Source organism: Arachis duranensis, chromosome 9 (assembly GCF_000817695.3).
Source record: "Arachis duranensis cultivar V14167 chromosome 9, aradu.V14167.gnm2.J7QH, whole genome shotgun sequence".
Classification (NCBI taxonomy): Eukaryota; Viridiplantae; Streptophyta; class Magnoliopsida; order Fabales; family Fabaceae; genus Arachis; species Arachis duranensis.
The window spans coordinates 16,140,101-16,158,675 of record NC_029780.3 but is presented as its reverse complement, the minus strand read 5'-3'; the positions used below and the strand labels follow the sequence as shown (position 1 = coordinate 16,158,675).

Genomic DNA, 18,575 nt, shown 5'->3' with positions numbered 1-18,575 from the left:
GAATTTATTATTTTTTACTATTACTTAGTCATAAACTCATTTTTTTATTGTTTGTTTGAATGCCATTAAGTTGATAAAAAAATATTTTTTTTTCAATGAAAAATATCTTTTTATTTTTTATTTTTTAAGGTGTTTAGTAAATTTTTAATAGCAAAAATAAAAACACTAGAAAAATAAAAATATCTTTTTTAATAAACTACAATTTGTATTTTTTTAAAAGATATTTTGAAAAAAAAGATATTTTTATATAATAAATATAAAAAATATTTTTATATTGTTATACACAAGTATAATTAATAGATAAAAAATATTTTTACATGAGATATCCAAACATATAATTATTTTTACTTTTTATTATAAGATTTTTTTAAAAAAATTAACTCCATAAAAAGATTTTTTTTTTTAAAAAACTAACCCAAATAAATTCTTAATCTAAATTTTTTAATATAATAATCTAATAACATACTTTATGTCTTTATCTATATTCCTAAACATTGACAACTAACGGACAAAAAAAAATTTAATAACTTTTTTAACATTTCTTTTTTGGTTAATCGATAATATATTTGTGATTTACTCTTAAAATATAGGGTATAGATATGGAAGCCTAGATATAGTCATATAGAAGCATAGATATAAATAACCTTACTCTTTAGTCTTTATTATTTGATTTGTGGTGACCGATTTGTCAAAAATTTTCACCACCCTGTCTAGTGTGCGCCTAAGACCGGTCGAATTGGAACCTTTTCATTCAAGTCCTTCAGCAGCAAAAGAAGACAATTTTTTATTCCGGTTTTAATTTTCCACTATAGATTAGTCCCACATATTTCCTCCAAAATATTTTTAAAGAAAATAAAAAATAATATTAAATCCCTTTTCACTTTCGGCCACCATCGTGGCTCCGTCGCGGACACCGAAAAAGGGATCAAAACTCATCCCCCTTCCATCCCCAACTCAAATTCCAAATACGAATTAAAGTTTTTTCCATTTCATTTATTATTACTTTTATTTTCTTAGCACTCGAATTCAACCTAAATCAATTCATTCGCTTACCCAATTCCCAGCACATCCAATGTGAGAAAAGGTAAGTTACCAAGACCCAGCTAAATTCTCTGTATTTCTGATATTTTATATCTTGGACTGTTATTAATTCTCGGCTTTTTTTAGAAACACTTACATAAAAGATTGTTCTCTTTTTGAAGCTAATCAATTTATTAGTAGAACAAAGCTTTCGTTTTGTTTTACTTTTTCGGATTCGGTGCCCCTTAGTGTTGTGCTCTCTTTTAATTCCCAAATGCACTTTGGTAACCTCTGAAAGTGCAACACTTCTTGATATCTTCAACTGTAACCGTTCCACAGGTCTTTCAGAATCTTTCCCGAAAACCCGCTTTTTTGGAAAATTTTTTGTCTGTTCATATTTTCTGTTAGTTTGTTTTTATGGTTTGTACTGTTTGGTTTGGTTATGCTGGTTCTTTCTCTCTAGTGTCTGGAGCATCTCGTTCGGTTGCAAGTTGCAATTTTGATTTCTTGGTACTTAGCCTGTGACTTCATTTAGATTTGGAATAGTCTTTTGATTTCTCTATGGCTATGCTTTAAGAATGAGGAAAAGGAAAATAAGGAATCTTGTCTTCAGTCTAATGGATTTTAGATTTGAAACTAAAATATGCTTATGAGTTGATGCTACTATGAATGTTGTTAATTTGTGGCATGATCAGTGCTTAAATGTACTGTTTGTTTGTTTGTTCTTTCTTTTGTTGGTAGGCTGTTTGGCAATCATGGATTTGCGGAAGTGCAAACCTTTGGGTGGTGTATCTTCCCAGACTGTTACACCTTTGAGTGTTTCGAGCCAGATGAATGAGATGGCCCGATCCCTCAAGGATGTGGGAGGTGTCAGCCATGCTATTCGGACTGATATAGATATAGACCTGCGGGAAGTTTACTTTCTGATTATGCACTTTTTGTCTGCTGGGCCATGCCAGAAGACTTTGCTGCAGTTCTGGAATGAACTCCAAGAACATCAGCTTCTACCGAGAAGATATCATGCTTGGTATTCAAGAAGTGGTTTACCTGGTGAGGATGCTGCTGAAGATGACGATGGCATCTCTTTTCCTTTGAGTTACAATAATTTGCTGGAAAGGTAGTTTTGATTTATATACAAATCGTCAAGTAACCATAGATGGAATATTTTGATGGTGTTATTGTTGTTTTATTTCTGAAAATGAGATTGGAGGTTTAGTCATATAGAGCTTGTGTTTGATTAGTGTATTCTGTGTTCAAAACAGCTTACAATTAAAATCTTAACGAGAAAGAAAAACAACTTTTCTTGGAAGATTAATCTTATTTCTTAACCAGACTTCTGTAAAGGTTCTTCAAAATTGTATATGCTTCTATATTCTTGACAACTCGACCTCTTGCTTTGCTTAATAGGATGAAAGTGATTCCTATAAATATGTCACTATGTTTTCTTTATTTAAATATGTAGTCATTATATGGCACTTTTTGTTATAGTTATCTCTAAGTAGTTGACTGTCACTCTCAATCTGATGGTCTATTATAAAAATGATCAACAAGTGACTAACATTTAGAGGGTATGTTCTATGGTTGATGCAAGTTCGCTTGAGAGATTCATGATATTCGAACTTTAATTGAGTCATTTCTTTTCCCTTTTCATTCCTTTGGAGTTCAGTATTGGAAATATTCTCCCCCCGCCCCCCAACAACAGAAACACGCACACACACACAAAAAATAAAAAAAAGAAGGAAAAGTACCTATGGTGGAGGAGTGCGATTGATATTTGTTACTGGTAGAGGTAACACTGTTTAGATATTACATGGAAATGGCATTTCTAATTGCTACGTCTTTTAGTCAAACATTCATTTTGTTTAGAAATCTGTATTGAGTTAATGGCTACTTCTTAATATTACATGTGTCGACATTAATTATTGGTGATTCTTTGTAACTACTAGGTATCCTCACATAGCTAAGGATCACTTGGTAAAGCTTCTGAAACAATTAATGCTGAATATGGCTCATCCTTTGCATGGAAAAGTTGGAGGAAGTAGTCCTAATGCAGCTGATGTTCCTACTCTACTTGGATATGGTTCATTTTCACTTTTGGATGGTAGAGTAATCTACTTTCACTAGTTAATTATTTGATCTTAACTCTAGTTTCTAATTCAATCTTAACTCTATAGTTTTTTACTTTGGTACACTGACATAAAGGCCTGTGATATTACAATGTCTTAGTAATGTCTTTATATTTCATCATCATTTACCTTTCTTGTTCTGTGGAATATCGAGAAAGGGATCTAATGTGCTAGGGCTACACAAGTTTCTAGATTTGAAGGGTATTTATTATTCAAAAATTTCTTTTTCTGTTTTGCAGAATTCATAATTGAATAAATGAACCTCTGAAATTCATATTTTCTTCTTGGAATACAGTTTACGGTGATAACTTTTAGTGACTCCAATAAGAATGGTTCTGGAGAATGTGTTATGTAATCTTTGTATGTAATTTATAAATAGGCAAAGGTCCATGATGCTGAATGTTTAAATACTTCATTTGATAGTTGTCTTTAGCTTAGAACATTCAGAATGCACTTGATAAGATCTGTGGATGAATGGGACATTTATCCATTTATTTTTGTTTTAATCTGTGTGTACAGTTGACAGAGAAACAACAGACAGGCAAATTAAGCCCCCTCCAGTTTACTTGCGTTGGCCACACATGGAGGCTAATCAGGTTCAGGGGTTGAGCTTGAGGGAAATAGGTGGTGGTTTTGCAAAACACCATCGTGCTCCATCTATTCGCTCTGTATGTTACGCTATCGCCAAACCATCAACTTTGGTGCAAAAGATGCAAAATATTAAAAAGTTAAGGGGGCACCGTGTTGCTGTCTATTGTGGTATGGCATAATCTTGTATATTTGCTATTAATATGGTGGTTTTATGGGCATGGCATTGGTGAGGTTGTGTTCATTAATTATCATGAAGCCATCAATTAGACATCTAGACATCAATCACATAACATCTATAAAAGTTTATTCCAATGTTTTTATTTTTTATTTTGGGATAACTGCTGCTTTCTCTTCTTGGAGTTAAATATGGTTTTGATAATTATTAACACTTTGAGAAATATAGGTAATAATTTCAGTAGCTTAACTCCCTGTTGAATAGTTAAAAAGATTTTTTTTTCTCTGGCAGCTATATTTGATCGATCAGGTAGATATGTTATCAGTGGTTCAGATGATCGTCTTGTCAAGATTTGGTCTATGGAAACTGCATTTTGTTTAGCTAGTTGCCGTGGACACGAAGTGAGTTATGAGTACAGTTACAGTGTTACACAGATGTAATTTCTATAAATTTGTCTTCCTGTTGCTATCGTTTAATCTTCTCTTGTTACTGTTTGTACTGAAGGGTGATATCACTGACTTGGCTGTAAGCTCAAACAATGCTTTGGTAGCATCTGCATCAAATGATTTTGTGATTCGAGTTGTAAGTAGCATACCTTAATTTTTGCTTTTCCTTGGATAACACAATCAACTAAAAATTAATGTTTACATTAAAACAGTGGCACTTACCAAATGGGATGCCGATATCAGTTTTACGGGGACATACTGGGGCTGTTAATACTATTGCATTTAGTCCCAGACCCAATGCATATGAGCTGCTATCGTAAGTCCATTTTAGGAGTTGTTGCTTCTTTCTATACTTTATCCATGATTATTGTGCTTCATCTGTCTTATTTCAAATTGATTATTTTAGTCCAAAAAAAAAAAAATTGTAAAATGGTGTTACCTATGATATTCAAGGGTATTGGTTTCCTTATCTTAGTTGTGATGTAGTATTTGCCACATGTCCCACTAATTCAAATTAATAATTTTCGAGAAGTATTTTTTATTAAATTAATTTTAACTTTTAATTATGAAAGGTGTCACAGTACCCTTATACAAGCAAGGTATTCAAGGAAATCTTTATATATATTGATAAAAGACTACTGTTAAATTGTAGAGAAGAGTAATACAAGATGTTAGGATAAGAAATCCTCCTTGCAAGAGCAAAATACAAACAAAAGGAAATGGTATCAATGTACCTAGCTTTCCAAACTCTCAATACATTTCAGGTGGAAAGTCCTCTAAAAAGACCACAAGCTTTGCACTAATAGAGGTCAAATGTCTTAATATTATTCTATAAAATTTGCTTTCCTCAAAAGCTATCATTAAAGGTGGGTGAATATACCTTCCTAACCCTCCAAACAAGGCATATACTGCATGCCACGGATATTTTACCCCTCTGCTACTCCCAAAGGGCAATGGCAGTTGATTTTGTCAAACAGATGTAGGGTTGTATATGGTGCAAGCAACACTTACCAACAATTCCAAACTAAGTGTTAATTAAAACAGATGAGATCTTTGTTTTGATTCCAGCACCCACACGCGTATTAGGGACATCATAGTTGTTTGTATTATCTGATTCAATTCCTCATCCCAGCAATACAGAAACAAGACTAAATTGGGCATGGCCATGAATCACGAATAATTGGAATCAGTCCGATTCCATATAAATGATACAAACTTGTCAATTCACAATACAAATCATGAAGTTCTAAAATGAATCCTGCCACAACCATTCACGAAAATGCAGGAACTCCTTGACTCCCCTTCTTTTTTTCTCCCACTAGGCATTGATACAAAGAGTATGGTTAATTTGATACCATACCTGAGTCACAGTGTGTTGGCTCTTACTAATTAGATAAGCATTAACATTGTCATATTTCAGATCCATGTCAGTAAACATCGGACAAAGTGTTATTTTTAGTTGTCAATTGTGCCAATATCAGTGCTATGGCTGTAGAATTCATGGTGTGGAAGTTATCTGCTCCAACCCTTGGCACCTGTTGGTCTTTTCTGTTATGGCCATCACGGCACATATTGTGGCCAACATTGTAACTGCAATACTTTTCCTGAGGCTAAAACCCTGTCTGTCTCTTTCTTCAACTGAAATTCCTGTTGTCGTTACCGTGTGTTCTCATGTAAATCATGTCTATGTTTTATGCAATCTGAAAGTTTCACATATAGTTGACCTGCTCTCCTTACTGGAGTTTCTATAGGCCTTTTCCGCACATGCTCAAACTTCTTGGTTTCTCATTCTACCATTTTTTTTTTCTAAAATAGATACTATGCAAATTTTTTCTCTCTAATAAATTCATCTCCAATCCTATTATGTTTAGTGTATTCAGTCTTAGCTAAAACATCTTCATTTTGCTACATTAAACTATTTTTTGTAGTTGGTTTTTGTGGTCAAGCATTTAGTTCCATGCAACATCACTATTATGTTTAGTGTATTCAGTCTTAGCTAAACATCTTCATTTTGCTACATTAAACTATTTTTTGTAGTTGGTTTTTGTGGTGGAGCATTTAGTTCCATGCAACATCAGTATTTAGGAGCGTAGTCAAATTTTCCTTACAGTTTCACTGATACTCTTTTCTTCATAAAAAATAACGTGAGAAATATTGAATGGCTGTTAGGGCTTAGCATGTGCTTAACTATTATCAATCCTTTCCAATGTTTCTTTTACCTTGAACTTTGGGGGTCCTTTGATGAAATTTGAAGTTTTGGTCCTCCTTTCTGGTGTGAAACAGGCCAGTGTCCTTCATTAAGTATCTTGTGATACTAACTCTTCTACCTCTCTTGATATGTTGTTTCTAACTAGAGTTTACCCTCATTGTGACTCGGTTTGGGTCCCTTGGCTGTTTTATTACCTTTTGGAAGCCTGCAAATACTTATATTCTCTTCTGTAGTGCTTAAGGTTTTGTAGAATTCGTTGAATGCTCTAGCTATTGCTTTGTTCACCACCCTCTTAATATCTTTCTTGGCAATGGTATTCTTTTCCCTCAAAATGTGCTAAATAATTTTTTTAACATGTTTTATATTAAAAAGTTTGGTTGTGTATATAATAAATCCATTTATTAACTTTCATCCAGTAGAATGGGAAATAATGGTTAACATGTAGTCATTTGGTGCGATATGTTGATATGATTTTGCACAGATACATTATCCTAATGTCTTATGTATATACCACCAATTTGGTCAATCACCGGTCCAGGCACTGACCCTAATACCTTTGAACATATCAATTCTTTCTTTCGCCTTTTTTTTGTGAACCCCAAAAAATGGATTGTTATGTCGTTACTACTTCTGATGTATGCAGGGCATCAGATGATGGGACTTGTAGAATATGGGATGCAAGGCACTCGCAAAAGAAACCACGAATATACCTGCCACGACCATCAGATGCTGTAACTGGTCAGATCATTGTTTCTAAATATGTCGATAGATCTAGATGTGGTCTGAATTTTGATTTATTATGATACTAAATTTAATGTGGTGCTATAATGTGTTCAGGATTGGAGTTGGATCAAAGAGATTCTATTAACACCTAATCCAGTCTAAAACGTTCTTTTACATTAAACTATTTATTACTTTGAATGAATGCTATATTTTACGAATATATATTGAATTATATTTTGTGGTTTAAACTGAAATTATGCAAGTTTGAACATTTCAATCAAAGTTTTATTGCTTAAACCTGTCAGATCAGTGCTCTGAGTTGTTGACTGTTATAATTGCTTTTATGTTTAATTTAATCAATGGTGTGACAAGAAGTTCTACTTTTCTTGAGCTGAGTTCTCCTCCTATTAACATTGCTAATGCTCTCAGAGTTAAGGTTGTAGGAGTTGCCTGTTTTTCAACCTACTTTATCTTTTTTTCTTCAGAAATATAAATAATAATAAGAAAAAGATTTGAAAAGTTACTCTTGTTGATCAACGATCATTTGGATTGTTTGAAGAATTAGCAAGTTTTGCAGGGAGGAGCAGTGGCGCACCAGCTAATGTACCATCCTCAAGTAATGGACAACAAAGCCATCAGATACTTTGTTGTGCATTTAATGCAAATGGAACTGTTTTTGTTACTGGTAGCTCTGATACTTATGCCCGGGTGCGTTTACACATGTGCTCTTAGATATCTCCTCGTCTTCCATAAATACATTTGCGACTTAGATATGTCCTCGTCTTCCATAAATACTTATTGCTATTTGCAGGTGTGGAATGCTTTTAAGTCCAACTCGGAAGACTCAGAACAACCAATACATGAGATGGATGTATTAGCCGGCCATGAGAATGATGTTAATTATGTGCAGTTTAGGTTAGCTTCTCCTAGTTAGATTTACTTCAATTTGTTTACATTTTATTTTGAAAAGGTTCTTATTATCCTAACAATTTCCTTATGCAGTGGTTGCTCTGTGCCTTCAAAATTTTTGACAGCTGACCCTTGGAGAGAAGAAAATAACCTGAAGCTCAGAAATTACTGGTAAATATATTTGCTGTAGCCTTTTGACTACACTTTGTTTCAATGTACCCAGTTTTCATTACTAAATATTTTGCATGCTGATGTCATGAATTGTACTTTTTCAGGTATTGTCATGATAACATAGTTACATGCTCTCGTGATGGAAGTGCCATTATATGGGTTCCTAGATCTCGTAGATCTCATGTGAGCTTTTTTAAATAAGTTTATCATTTAACCATAGTTTACTTTTAGTTGCGACATCATATTGCTGTTTGATATTCCAGAAATATTTTGGGCATCTTCATGGCATGTGCAGTTTGTCAGTTTCATAGTTTTCCAGCAATTATGCATTAAGTTTCCTATTACCATTTCAGGGAAAGGTTGGTCGCTGGGTTCGTGCATATCATCTGAAAGTGCCACCACCACCTTTGCCTCCTCAACCTCCACGAGGGGGTCCTAGACAGAGACCCCTTCCTACTCCCCGTGGTGTCAACATGATTGTGTGGAGCCTGGACAATCGCTTTGTACTGGCCGCTATCATGGGTAATGCACTGTAATGGCTAAAACTATTACAGCTTGTAAAATTTACTATAGCATAATTGGTTTATGCGCATATTAAATTGATGGCATCTTATGTTGACATTAATGAAAGCAATACGTGAAAATTAGATTCTTATAATTAAAATTTGATCGTCTCATTTTTCCAATGTTATCTATTGAAAGAAGAGGAGAATCTGGGATAGTCTTAGAGAGAATGTAGTAACTGATATTCTCTTGCTGTGGTTGCGAATATATAGAGCAGGTTTTGGTGATTTGCTGAGCAAGCTATGCAAAGGCAGAATATAAAATAGCTGGTAGTTACTTCAGATAGCATAGCTGGCTGTTGGCATGTGATCCACTGCAGTAGACCTAGGGATACTTTTATGCACTCTCCATAGGTTTTTTATTCTTTGAAGGACCTCTGTGTGTTAGTGTTAACTACCAACAGTTCTAAATGATGCAGCTTACTGGCAGGACTATTATTGAATGGGTTAAATTTGTGTCGTGCATTGTTTGCTGATCATTTGTCCTGGAGACAGTTGTCTTGGTTCTTTATAATCTGCTGACATTTGCATCACTGATTGCTGCTGTTAATATTCCCCCAAGCCTCGATAATTCTTGTTTAAGTATTCACATTTGGAGTAGAACATACATTAGGAACACTGAACTTCATATTTTCCTGATTGTTGTCATGTCATGATAGTCCATCATACATTTGACTTTTCATTTACCAACAGATTTTTGTACTCCTTCTGCTTACTAATTTTTTAGTTACTTCATGGTTGATAAGTTTCACGATTACTGCTTTAACTGAAGGCTTGTCTTTTCGTCTTGAAGATTGCAGGATATGTGTTTGGAATGCAGTTGATGGCAGCTTAGTGCACTCTTTGACTGGTCATTCAGCATCTGTAAGCACCGCCCTCCCCCCGAAAACAAACCACAATCAGCCTTCTGTCTTCTCTTTCTCTCTTTATCTCTTCTTGTGTCTGGTCTTCATATATCTGTTAATTCTACTCTTCCTGTTGACTAATCACGAACTCAACTGTCTTTTTCTGTTCTTGATTTTGGGGTGGGGGACAAATTTAAAATGTGTTTGTTCTTATTGTGGATTTGATGTTTCGTTGCCTTTTCAATTCCTGGTTTTATGATCATTTGAATTTTGTAGTTTCCTTCATGACTGATGCTGAGTTTTCAATGGTTTGCAGTCTTACGTTTTGGATGTTCATCCTTTCAACCCGCGGATAGCTATGAGTGCTGGCTATGATGGTCGAACTATTGTGTGGGATGTAAGCTTCTTTTGTTTTGTGCCCTTGGTTCTATCATGTTCTTTACATAGAATAGTCTAATTTTACTGCTCTCTGTATATTCTTTTTCAAGATATGGGAGGGTGTACCTGTTCAGACATATGAACTTGGACGTTTTAAGTTGGTTGATGGGAAGTTTTCTCCGTAAGTGTCTAAAGATTTCTTTATTTGCTGGATTTCTTATTTATTATTAAGCTTGCTTACTTTTGTAAATTCAATACTTTCTTTTTTGTCTATGGTTTCCTGTTTAAGTATTATAAAATTTGTTCATACTTTTGTAATAATGAATGTGGTACAGACCCTAGCCAACAGTGAAGGAATTGTTATTAAAATGAGCATTTTTAGGAATTAAAACTCTTGAGGTTGTTTATGAAAGAATAAGTGAATTCTCTTGATTCCCTATGATTTTGTGTGACCTATCCAATCTGCTGGGTAAGAGCAGGGTGGGGCCATACTGAAATTGAACAATGCTAGCAGGTTGAAGTGGTCCTATGTTCCCAGGCTTTGTTCCCTATTGTTTTCTTCATTTTTTCCCCCTCAACTTAATTTGTTATTTCACTATTGTACTGTTCTGAAACTGATATTCCCCATTGGAATACTGGTTTAATATATGGACTCAGAAGGTTATTCAGTAATTATCATAACCTGGTACTGCTTACAACAGTGTCCTTTGCGTGCTTTTCCCTACTTATTGGAACTCCTCTTAGGGAAATATTAACTAACCTGAAGAGATTAAATGTACTTAAGAGCTACATACTGAGTAATGTCTACTCGAGGTAGGTCTTTTACTGCTTTAGGTGGAGGCTTAGTAATTGATCCCCCAAAAAGACCACAAAAAAAATAAAAACACATCCCTCTTGCAAGAGCCCTTCAGGTTTGGAGTGTGGATAAGGCACATGCCCACTTTATTGTGTGATGAAACTCAACTTTTTATAAGAATAATGAGGGGAGTAAGTTTCAAACTTCCAACCACTGTTCTAAAGAGTCCAGCCTGTCATGTAAAGACTCATGAACATTTTATTTCTTAAATACATTTTGGATGATTCTTAATCTTGCCATATATATAATGCTTTACTCTTATGCAGTTCCATGTTCAATCTGAGTAACAAATTTTCATACTTTGATTTTATTAATGGATGACAGTAGTTTTCTGGATGACCCTATATGAGCGTCCTTTTTCAAGATTTTGTACAGTTAATAGGTTAAATTATTATTATATGAAGTATGTGGATGCACCATGTATCTTTGATGAGCAAACTACCAATAATGGATGTTCCATCCCACAAATACCATGTCTTATAGCATCCATATTTGATGAACAATCTTTGACGTTAATCTGTTACTTCTGTGTTTGTTGTAGGGATGGAACATCCATTGTGCTTTCAGATGATGTTGGTCAAATATATTTTGTGAATACAGGTCAAGGGGAATCTCAGAAGGATGCCAAATATGATCAGGTTGTCTGATATGGCAGTGTTGCTACATTTGTTATCTATATTTGCTCCCCAGAAAGTTATTCATTTTGAATGACTCTTTGGTTTTTCTGGCAGTTCTTTCTTGGTGATTATCGTCCCCTTATTCAGGATACTCAGGGAAATGTTCTTGATCAGGTCGACATTAATCATTTATGTCTCTCCCTCTAAATGATTTATTTTATTTACAGAATTGATAATTTAAGATTTATTTACTTTATTTTTTATTTTTATTTTTTTTGGGTTATAGGAGACCCAACTACCTCCACACCGAAGAAACATTCAGGAACCCCTATGTGATTCAAGTATGTTCTTATTTCTTATATTCCTGCAATGCCTACTTTGAGTCTAGATCTCTTATAGATTATTCTATGATACTAGGTATGTTGCCATATCCAGAGCCCTATCAGACTCAATTTCAGCAGCGTCGACACAGTGCTCTTGGCATTGAGTGGCGTCCTTCATTGATAAAATATGCTGTTGGTCCTGATTTTAGTGTTGGTCAGGACTACCAGGTATTACCTTTGCCAGATTTGGAAGGAATGGTTGAGCCACAAGCAGAATTCATTGATGCTGTGTTCTGGGAACCAGAATACGAGATTGTAAGTGATGATAATGACTCTGAGTACAATGTAAATGAGGATCATATCAGTGCTGCTGAACGAGGGAGCATTAGTGCCATCTCTTCTAGTGATCTAGAAAGCAGTGAAGACTCTGGAAACAGGGATAGCCTTCGTAGATCAAGAAGGAAAAAGCATAATGTTGATGTAAGTTCGGTCTTTATTTTTGTTGGATCGATCTTATTCACAACTTGTAATCTAACCATGACATTTCAGGTTGAAGCAATGACTTCTTCTGGAAGGCGTGTCCGGAAAAGGAATTTGAATGAGTGTGTTGGAAATCCTTCTGGAAGTAGCAGAAATAAGAAATCCAAAGGCAGCTTGAAATCATCAAAACGGAAATCTTCCAAAGCTAAGGCATTGAGACCCCAGAGAACTGCTGCACGGAATGCTCGGAATATTTTCTCCCAAATTGGTGAAACATCTACAGATGGAGATGATGATGATCATGAAGATGAATCATCAGACAGTTTACAGGATTCTGACATTAGTGAACCTGAGAGGAAAATGCATGGTAAACATGATGAACTTAAAAGACCAGCTTTGGAAGAGTTTGCCAATGTAGTTAAGTCACCTGTATATTCTGAGCCTCCAGTAAATGTCGAAAATAGACGGCGACTGGTTCTTAAGTTTTCACTTTCAAAGAAGACCGTGCCTTTAGAGGACACAACCCCATCATGTGAGACTCATTCCAATATGCTATGTGATTCAGAGTATTCTAGACACCAAGAAAGCACTGAAAATACTCTACCAGAAAGTTCTATAGACCCAGCATTATCTTATATGGATGTAAATAATGCTCAACATCCTGAAAGCCATAACAGAAATGAATGTAGTGATAGAACACAAGCTGAATCATCTATAAATCACACGGAGACAAGGAGACAGAAACATGCACTTCCAAGATTAGAGGATGCATTGCAGACTGATACTGAATTTGATGGCCATCTTGAGCACGATGCCAATGGGTATGTAAAACCTGACACTAATTTAATAAAATGCTTCATTGTTTCCTTTTCTTTGTTGGGTAATTTTTAACATGATATGGTGCAATGGTGTTGTTTGATCTATTTAGCCGACCCTGTCTAGTGCAATAAGATTTTGTTGTATTCAAATGTCTTTTCATCCATGATTTGCAGATCAGAGCATATGGTTAACAAATTAGAAGCTGCTGGTTCCATGATTAATCAAGAGTCAGCTGATCATTATAATGTTGATGACTTGTCATGTGGTTACAATAAGTTGAATGACGGAGATAAAGGCCAGTCTGGATTTGAGAAACAAAAGGAAGGCTCACAGAAAACAATTAATATTTCCTCAAGTCACTCTTTGGATCACAAAATGAAAGCTCCTATGAAATCAACGAAGATAGTTATTAAGAAAAAGCAGATTTCAGCTGACAATGTAGGTCCCTGCAGACTGAAAATTGTTAGTTCTAATGGAGCTTCAATAGGTGCTAGAGGTGATGTAGTTTCTAGAAGTTCCTCTGTTATGGACCCTAATCTAGTTATCAATGGGCCAGAAGGTGAAGATGGCATAAAATTAAGTTCACCACAATTACGGCATTCATATTCAGACAGAAGAAGTTATGATCATGCCCATGAAAGGAGAATGTCATATAAAGGTGAAGCCAATCCAGATGGCCTTGCTTGTGATTGGGAAGAACATACTTCTACTTTCAGCAACCAATCTGATTCAGAAAATGGTGAATCAGATGTTGTAAGTGATACAATACGTCGGACACGGTCTACCAGGATGAAGACAAATTCTGATGAGCCAAGTTCTTTGAACATAAGGATTAAGACTCGCGGGAGCCAAAATTCCAGGGCCTTATCCGGTTTGGAAGGCTCTTCCATTAGAGGTTCGGATCAACTTCATCGAGGAACAAGGTCTAGCAGAAACAGACGTGAATATGTTTCCATTGACCCTGGTATTTTAACCCGAAAGATGTCAAATCGCCGTTTCAAAAAATTGTCATGGCTGATGCTTTCAGAGCATGAGGAGGGTTACAGATATATACCTCAACTTGGTGATGAAGTTGTATACTTGAGACAGGTAGCTTATGTAACCATTATTTTCCCTTATTACAGCTGGTACTGCTTTTATATTTTGTTTGGTAGGCAGGCTTCTAATATTTGTTTCCCATTTTACATTCTTGATCTTAATTGATTGTCTTGTAATCTGTTTAGAATCACATTTTTTTAAACTATGCAAATGTGTTTTTTGTATATTAAGTTTCGCAAAGTATGAGAAATAGGATGCTATTTATAGAAAGTTACAATGTTATAAAAGAAGTATAGGTATAGGACCTAAGCATAGAACCTTGGCTCATTTGACTTGATAGTTAGGCTAACTGTCATGCAAATGTCTTGGTTTGGTTAACATAAGGTGTTGCAGCTGCACGGCTATTTTGCTGCATGACATCTGACTAAGCTACTGTGTGTTCTAATATCTCTCTAATTACTGATTATATATGATTGGCAGGGACATCAAGAGTACATCGAGTTAATGGGGCTGAGCATAACAGGTCCATGGAGATCATTTTCAGGGCTACGTACTTCTGAGATTTGCAAGGTTGACAAACTTGAATATGCGGCTCAGCCGGGTTCTGGGGATAGCTGTTGTAAACTCACACTTCGATTTATCGATCCTTCTTCGCCAGCAGAAGGGAAATCATTTCAATTAACTCTACCTGAACTGATTAACTTCTCTGATTTTGTTATTGAAAGAACATGGTATGAAGCTTCAATGAATCAAGGTTGGTCTTCAAGAGATAAATGCATGGTCTGGTGGAAGGATTCTGATTCAGATGGTGGTGGAAATTGGTGGGAGGGTCGAATTATGGCACTACAAGACAAATCTCCTGAGTTTCCTGACAGTCCTTGGTTAAGGTGTCAGGTCCAGTACAAGACTGAACCAGGAGCAAACTATCCGCACAGCCCGTGGGAACTTTATGATCCTGATACTCGATGGGTGCATCCCCACATTGACAAAGATACTAGAGACAAGCTGCTGTCTCTTTTTGCTAAATTAGACCACAGGGTGAGTGAGTAGAAATGAAGTTTCTTTAACCCTCTCTCGTTTTGCTTGCCCTAGATTAGTTTTTGATTAAGCAAAGTTCCTAATGTTGACTTTAGGAATTAAAAACAGGAAGAACCTTTTAAATTTATCGCATGCTGATTATTCTTGTTATTGTTATTTTCCCCCCTTTATCCAGGATAAGTACAGTATCCAGGCATTGGAGGAAATAACTGACAAGACGGATTTTTCAAGCAGGTAAGATTACAACTTAAGAGTAAAGTCAAAGGAGTCATCATAGATGAAGTCACTTTGCATTGTACATCTTTATCACCATTGGACTTGCGACTCATGGGGAGTCACCAACCTCACCTCATCCAATGGTAGAGAGAATGTAAAACTGATGTACAATGCAAGGTGGTCACTCGAATTTTTTTCGATATGAAATTCAAATCTGGTTGAAAAAAGAGGACCAACGTTCCTATGTTTTTTATATGGGAATTTCATCGGTGATGAGTGAAGATTATGACTAATTTTTTGAGGGGAGTGTTCATTGCACACAATGTCTTATTTTTTAAATATTTTTCTCTATTATAAAAAGATAAATCTTCACTCTTCACCGTAGCATTATTCTTTCTATATCTTTATTGCGGAAACTTCAAGGCCTTCAAACAAGATTGCAGGGTGCATAGAGTTTTTCAATTGGAATTTCAATTTAATTCCAATAAAAGAATAAAGGTTGAATTTGAAATTTTAAATTATTGGTCATCTTTGGATTTTCATGACAGGTATACCGTTCAATTTCATCCCGAACTGATTCAAGCAAGGTTAAAGAATGATTATTATAGGAGTGTGGATAGTGTTAAGCAGGTTTATTTTCAATTTTTTGTTCCCATTCTTTTATCTAGTTTTGGAGACTCTTGGTCTCTGAGCAATGGTTATATAAAATGTATTATGGATTAGACATAGTTGATAGTTTTCATATGTGTACATAATGCTGAGCCCTCCTTTTAAATGCCGAGTATCATGATTACCAGAGTATAACTTGTTTTCATGGATGGACTCCATGAGTCTAAACTTCGGATCGAATATACATTTTAAATATGAATTTTACAATGAATTTCAAAAATGAATTTTAAATGATTAATAACAGACTACAAATAAAACTTCGGATCGAATATACATTTTACTCAAAATCAATTTAAATTTCGAAGCTAATTACAAGTTAAATATATTCAGTCAGCATGTACAAATTGAAATATCTTCGAGAAGACTTGGTCATCATACTTTTTATGAGTCTAAGCAAAGGCATAAAACTGCTGATAAATGATATCATAGAAGTTGAGCCTCCATTTATTGTAATTGTAATTACATATCAGAAAATCATAATCCCCGTGGCTCCAACATAGATGAACCTCTATTTGAAAAGTAGTGTTATATCAAAAAAAAAATATTTTTGACAAATTATTGGACTCTGACAAAATCAATGTTCTACAAAACAATAGTAGGATAAAGTTGTTGGACTTCGATCAAGCTTCAAGTGAAAAAAAGTATTGCTTTATGGATCAAGTTCCAAATACATATTGGATAAGTGTTCAATTATGTCCTTTTTCCTATTGAAGTTATAATTGTTGATGAGCGGATAATTTATACGCTTTACGTCATTATTTTTAGGTAGTTTCTAGTATGTTTTAGTTATTTTTTAGTATATTTTTATTAGTTTTTATGCAAAATTCACATTTCTGGACTTTACTATGAGTTTGTGTGTTTTTCTGTGATTTCAGATATTTTCTGGCTGAAATTGAGCGACCTGAGCAAAAATCTGATTCAGAGGCTGAGAAAGGATTGCAGATACTGTTGGATTCTGACCTCCCTGTACTCGAAGTGGATTTTCTGGAGCTACAGAAACCCAATTGGCGCGCTCTCAATTGCGTTGGAAAGTAGCATCTTGGGCTTTCCAGCAATGTATAATAGTTCATACTTTGCCCGAGATTTGATGGCCCAAACTGGTGTCCAAACGCCCACCAGAGACCCTTTTCTGGCGTAAAACGCCAGAACTGGCACCAAAGCTGGAGTTAAACGCCCAAACTGGCACCAAAACTGGCGTTTAAACTCCAAGAAGAGCCTATGCACGTGAAAGCTTCAATGCTCAGCCCAAACACACACCAAATGGGCCCCGGAAGCGGATTTCTGCAATATCTACTCATTTTCTGTAAACCTAGTTTATTAGTTTAGTATAAATAGCACTTTTTACTATTGTATTCACATCTCTGGACCACTTTGCGATCCTTTGATCAGGTCTTTGAACCCTATTTCAAATATATTATGCTATTTGGGGAGGCTGGCCATGCCTAGACCTTGTTCTTATGTATTTTTCAACGGTGGAGTTTCTACACCTCACAGATTAAGGTGAGGAGCTATGCTGTTCCTCGAGTATTAATGCAAGTATTATTATTTTTCTATTCAATTCACGCCTACTTCTCCTCCAAGATATACTCTTGTACTTAATTCAGTTAAGTCAGAATGAAGGGGTGACCCGTGACAATCACCCAATCTTCGTTACTCGCTTTGGCAAGATCTGCGTGCTTGACAACCACAAAGCGGTCTACATGATGTTCAACGTAGTCATTGGACGACAGCTGGAGTATACTCTCTTTGGTCTCTGGCCCATGGATCTGAATCACCTCTCCTGACAACAGAGCATTCGAATCCGTGACGTTAGAATCTTCGTGGTATAAGCTAGAATCAATTGGCAGCATTCTTGAGATCCGGAAAGTCTAAACCTTGTCTGTAGTATTCCGAGTAGGATCTGGGAAGGGATGAATGTGATGAGCTTCAAACTCATGACTGTTGGGCGCAGTGACAGTGTGCAAAAGAATAAATGTATTCTATTCCGACACGATCGAGAACCGACAGCTGATTAGCCATGCGGGAAACCGTAGAGGACCTGTTTTCACTGAGAGGACGGATGGTAGCCATTGACAACGGTGATCCACCAACATACAGCTTGTCATGGAAGAGAGTACGCAAGATTAGATGAGGACAATAGGAAAGCAGAGGTTCAGAGGCAACAAAGCATCTCGAAACGCTTATCTGAAATTCACACCAAGGAACTACATAAGTAACTGTATTTTATTTTCCGTTTTATTTATCTTTTAATTATCAACACCTCATAACCATTTGAATCTGTCTGACTGAGATTTACCAGATGACCATAGCTTGCTTCAAGCTGACAATCTCCGTGGGATCGACCCTTACTCACGTAAGGTATT

The 18,575-nt window shown here is 35.6% G+C and overlaps 1 protein-coding gene across 1 annotated transcript in view; it reads left to right on the top strand.

Annotated features, from left to right (window-relative positions):
* The first annotated feature begins 740 nt into the window (after positions 1–740).
* Positions 741–18,575, top strand: part of LOC107464914 (uncharacterized) — a 35,011-nt gene continuing 17,176 nt past the window's right edge. The window contains exons 1-25 of the mRNA XM_052254209.1: positions 741–1,084; positions 1,762–2,137; positions 2,967–3,121; positions 3,666–3,905; positions 4,204–4,313; positions 4,417–4,494; positions 4,571–4,674; positions 7,211–7,305; positions 7,868–7,998; positions 8,102–8,205; positions 8,293–8,370; positions 8,475–8,553; positions 8,724–8,892; positions 9,727–9,797; positions 10,095–10,175; positions 10,267–10,337; positions 11,554–11,650; positions 11,744–11,803; positions 11,916–11,970; positions 12,047–12,432; positions 12,502–13,253; positions 13,425–14,340; positions 14,770–15,327; positions 15,503–15,561; positions 16,092–16,173. Of these exons, the coding sequence (XP_052110169.1) occupies positions 1,776–2,137; positions 2,967–3,121; positions 3,666–3,905; positions 4,204–4,313; positions 4,417–4,494; positions 4,571–4,674; positions 7,211–7,305; positions 7,868–7,998; positions 8,102–8,205; positions 8,293–8,370; positions 8,475–8,553; positions 8,724–8,892; positions 9,727–9,797; positions 10,095–10,175; positions 10,267–10,337; positions 11,554–11,650; positions 11,744–11,803; positions 11,916–11,970; positions 12,047–12,432; positions 12,502–13,253; positions 13,425–14,340; positions 14,770–15,327; positions 15,503–15,561; positions 16,092–16,173 (4,893 nt within the window). The 5' untranslated portion in view covers positions 741–1,084; positions 1,762–1,775. The remainder of the gene's footprint in view (positions 1,085–1,761; positions 2,138–2,966; positions 3,122–3,665; positions 3,906–4,203; positions 4,314–4,416; positions 4,495–4,570; positions 4,675–7,210; positions 7,306–7,867; positions 7,999–8,101; positions 8,206–8,292; positions 8,371–8,474; positions 8,554–8,723; positions 8,893–9,726; positions 9,798–10,094; positions 10,176–10,266; positions 10,338–11,553; positions 11,651–11,743; positions 11,804–11,915; positions 11,971–12,046; positions 12,433–12,501; positions 13,254–13,424; positions 14,341–14,769; positions 15,328–15,502; positions 15,562–16,091; positions 16,174–18,575) is intronic.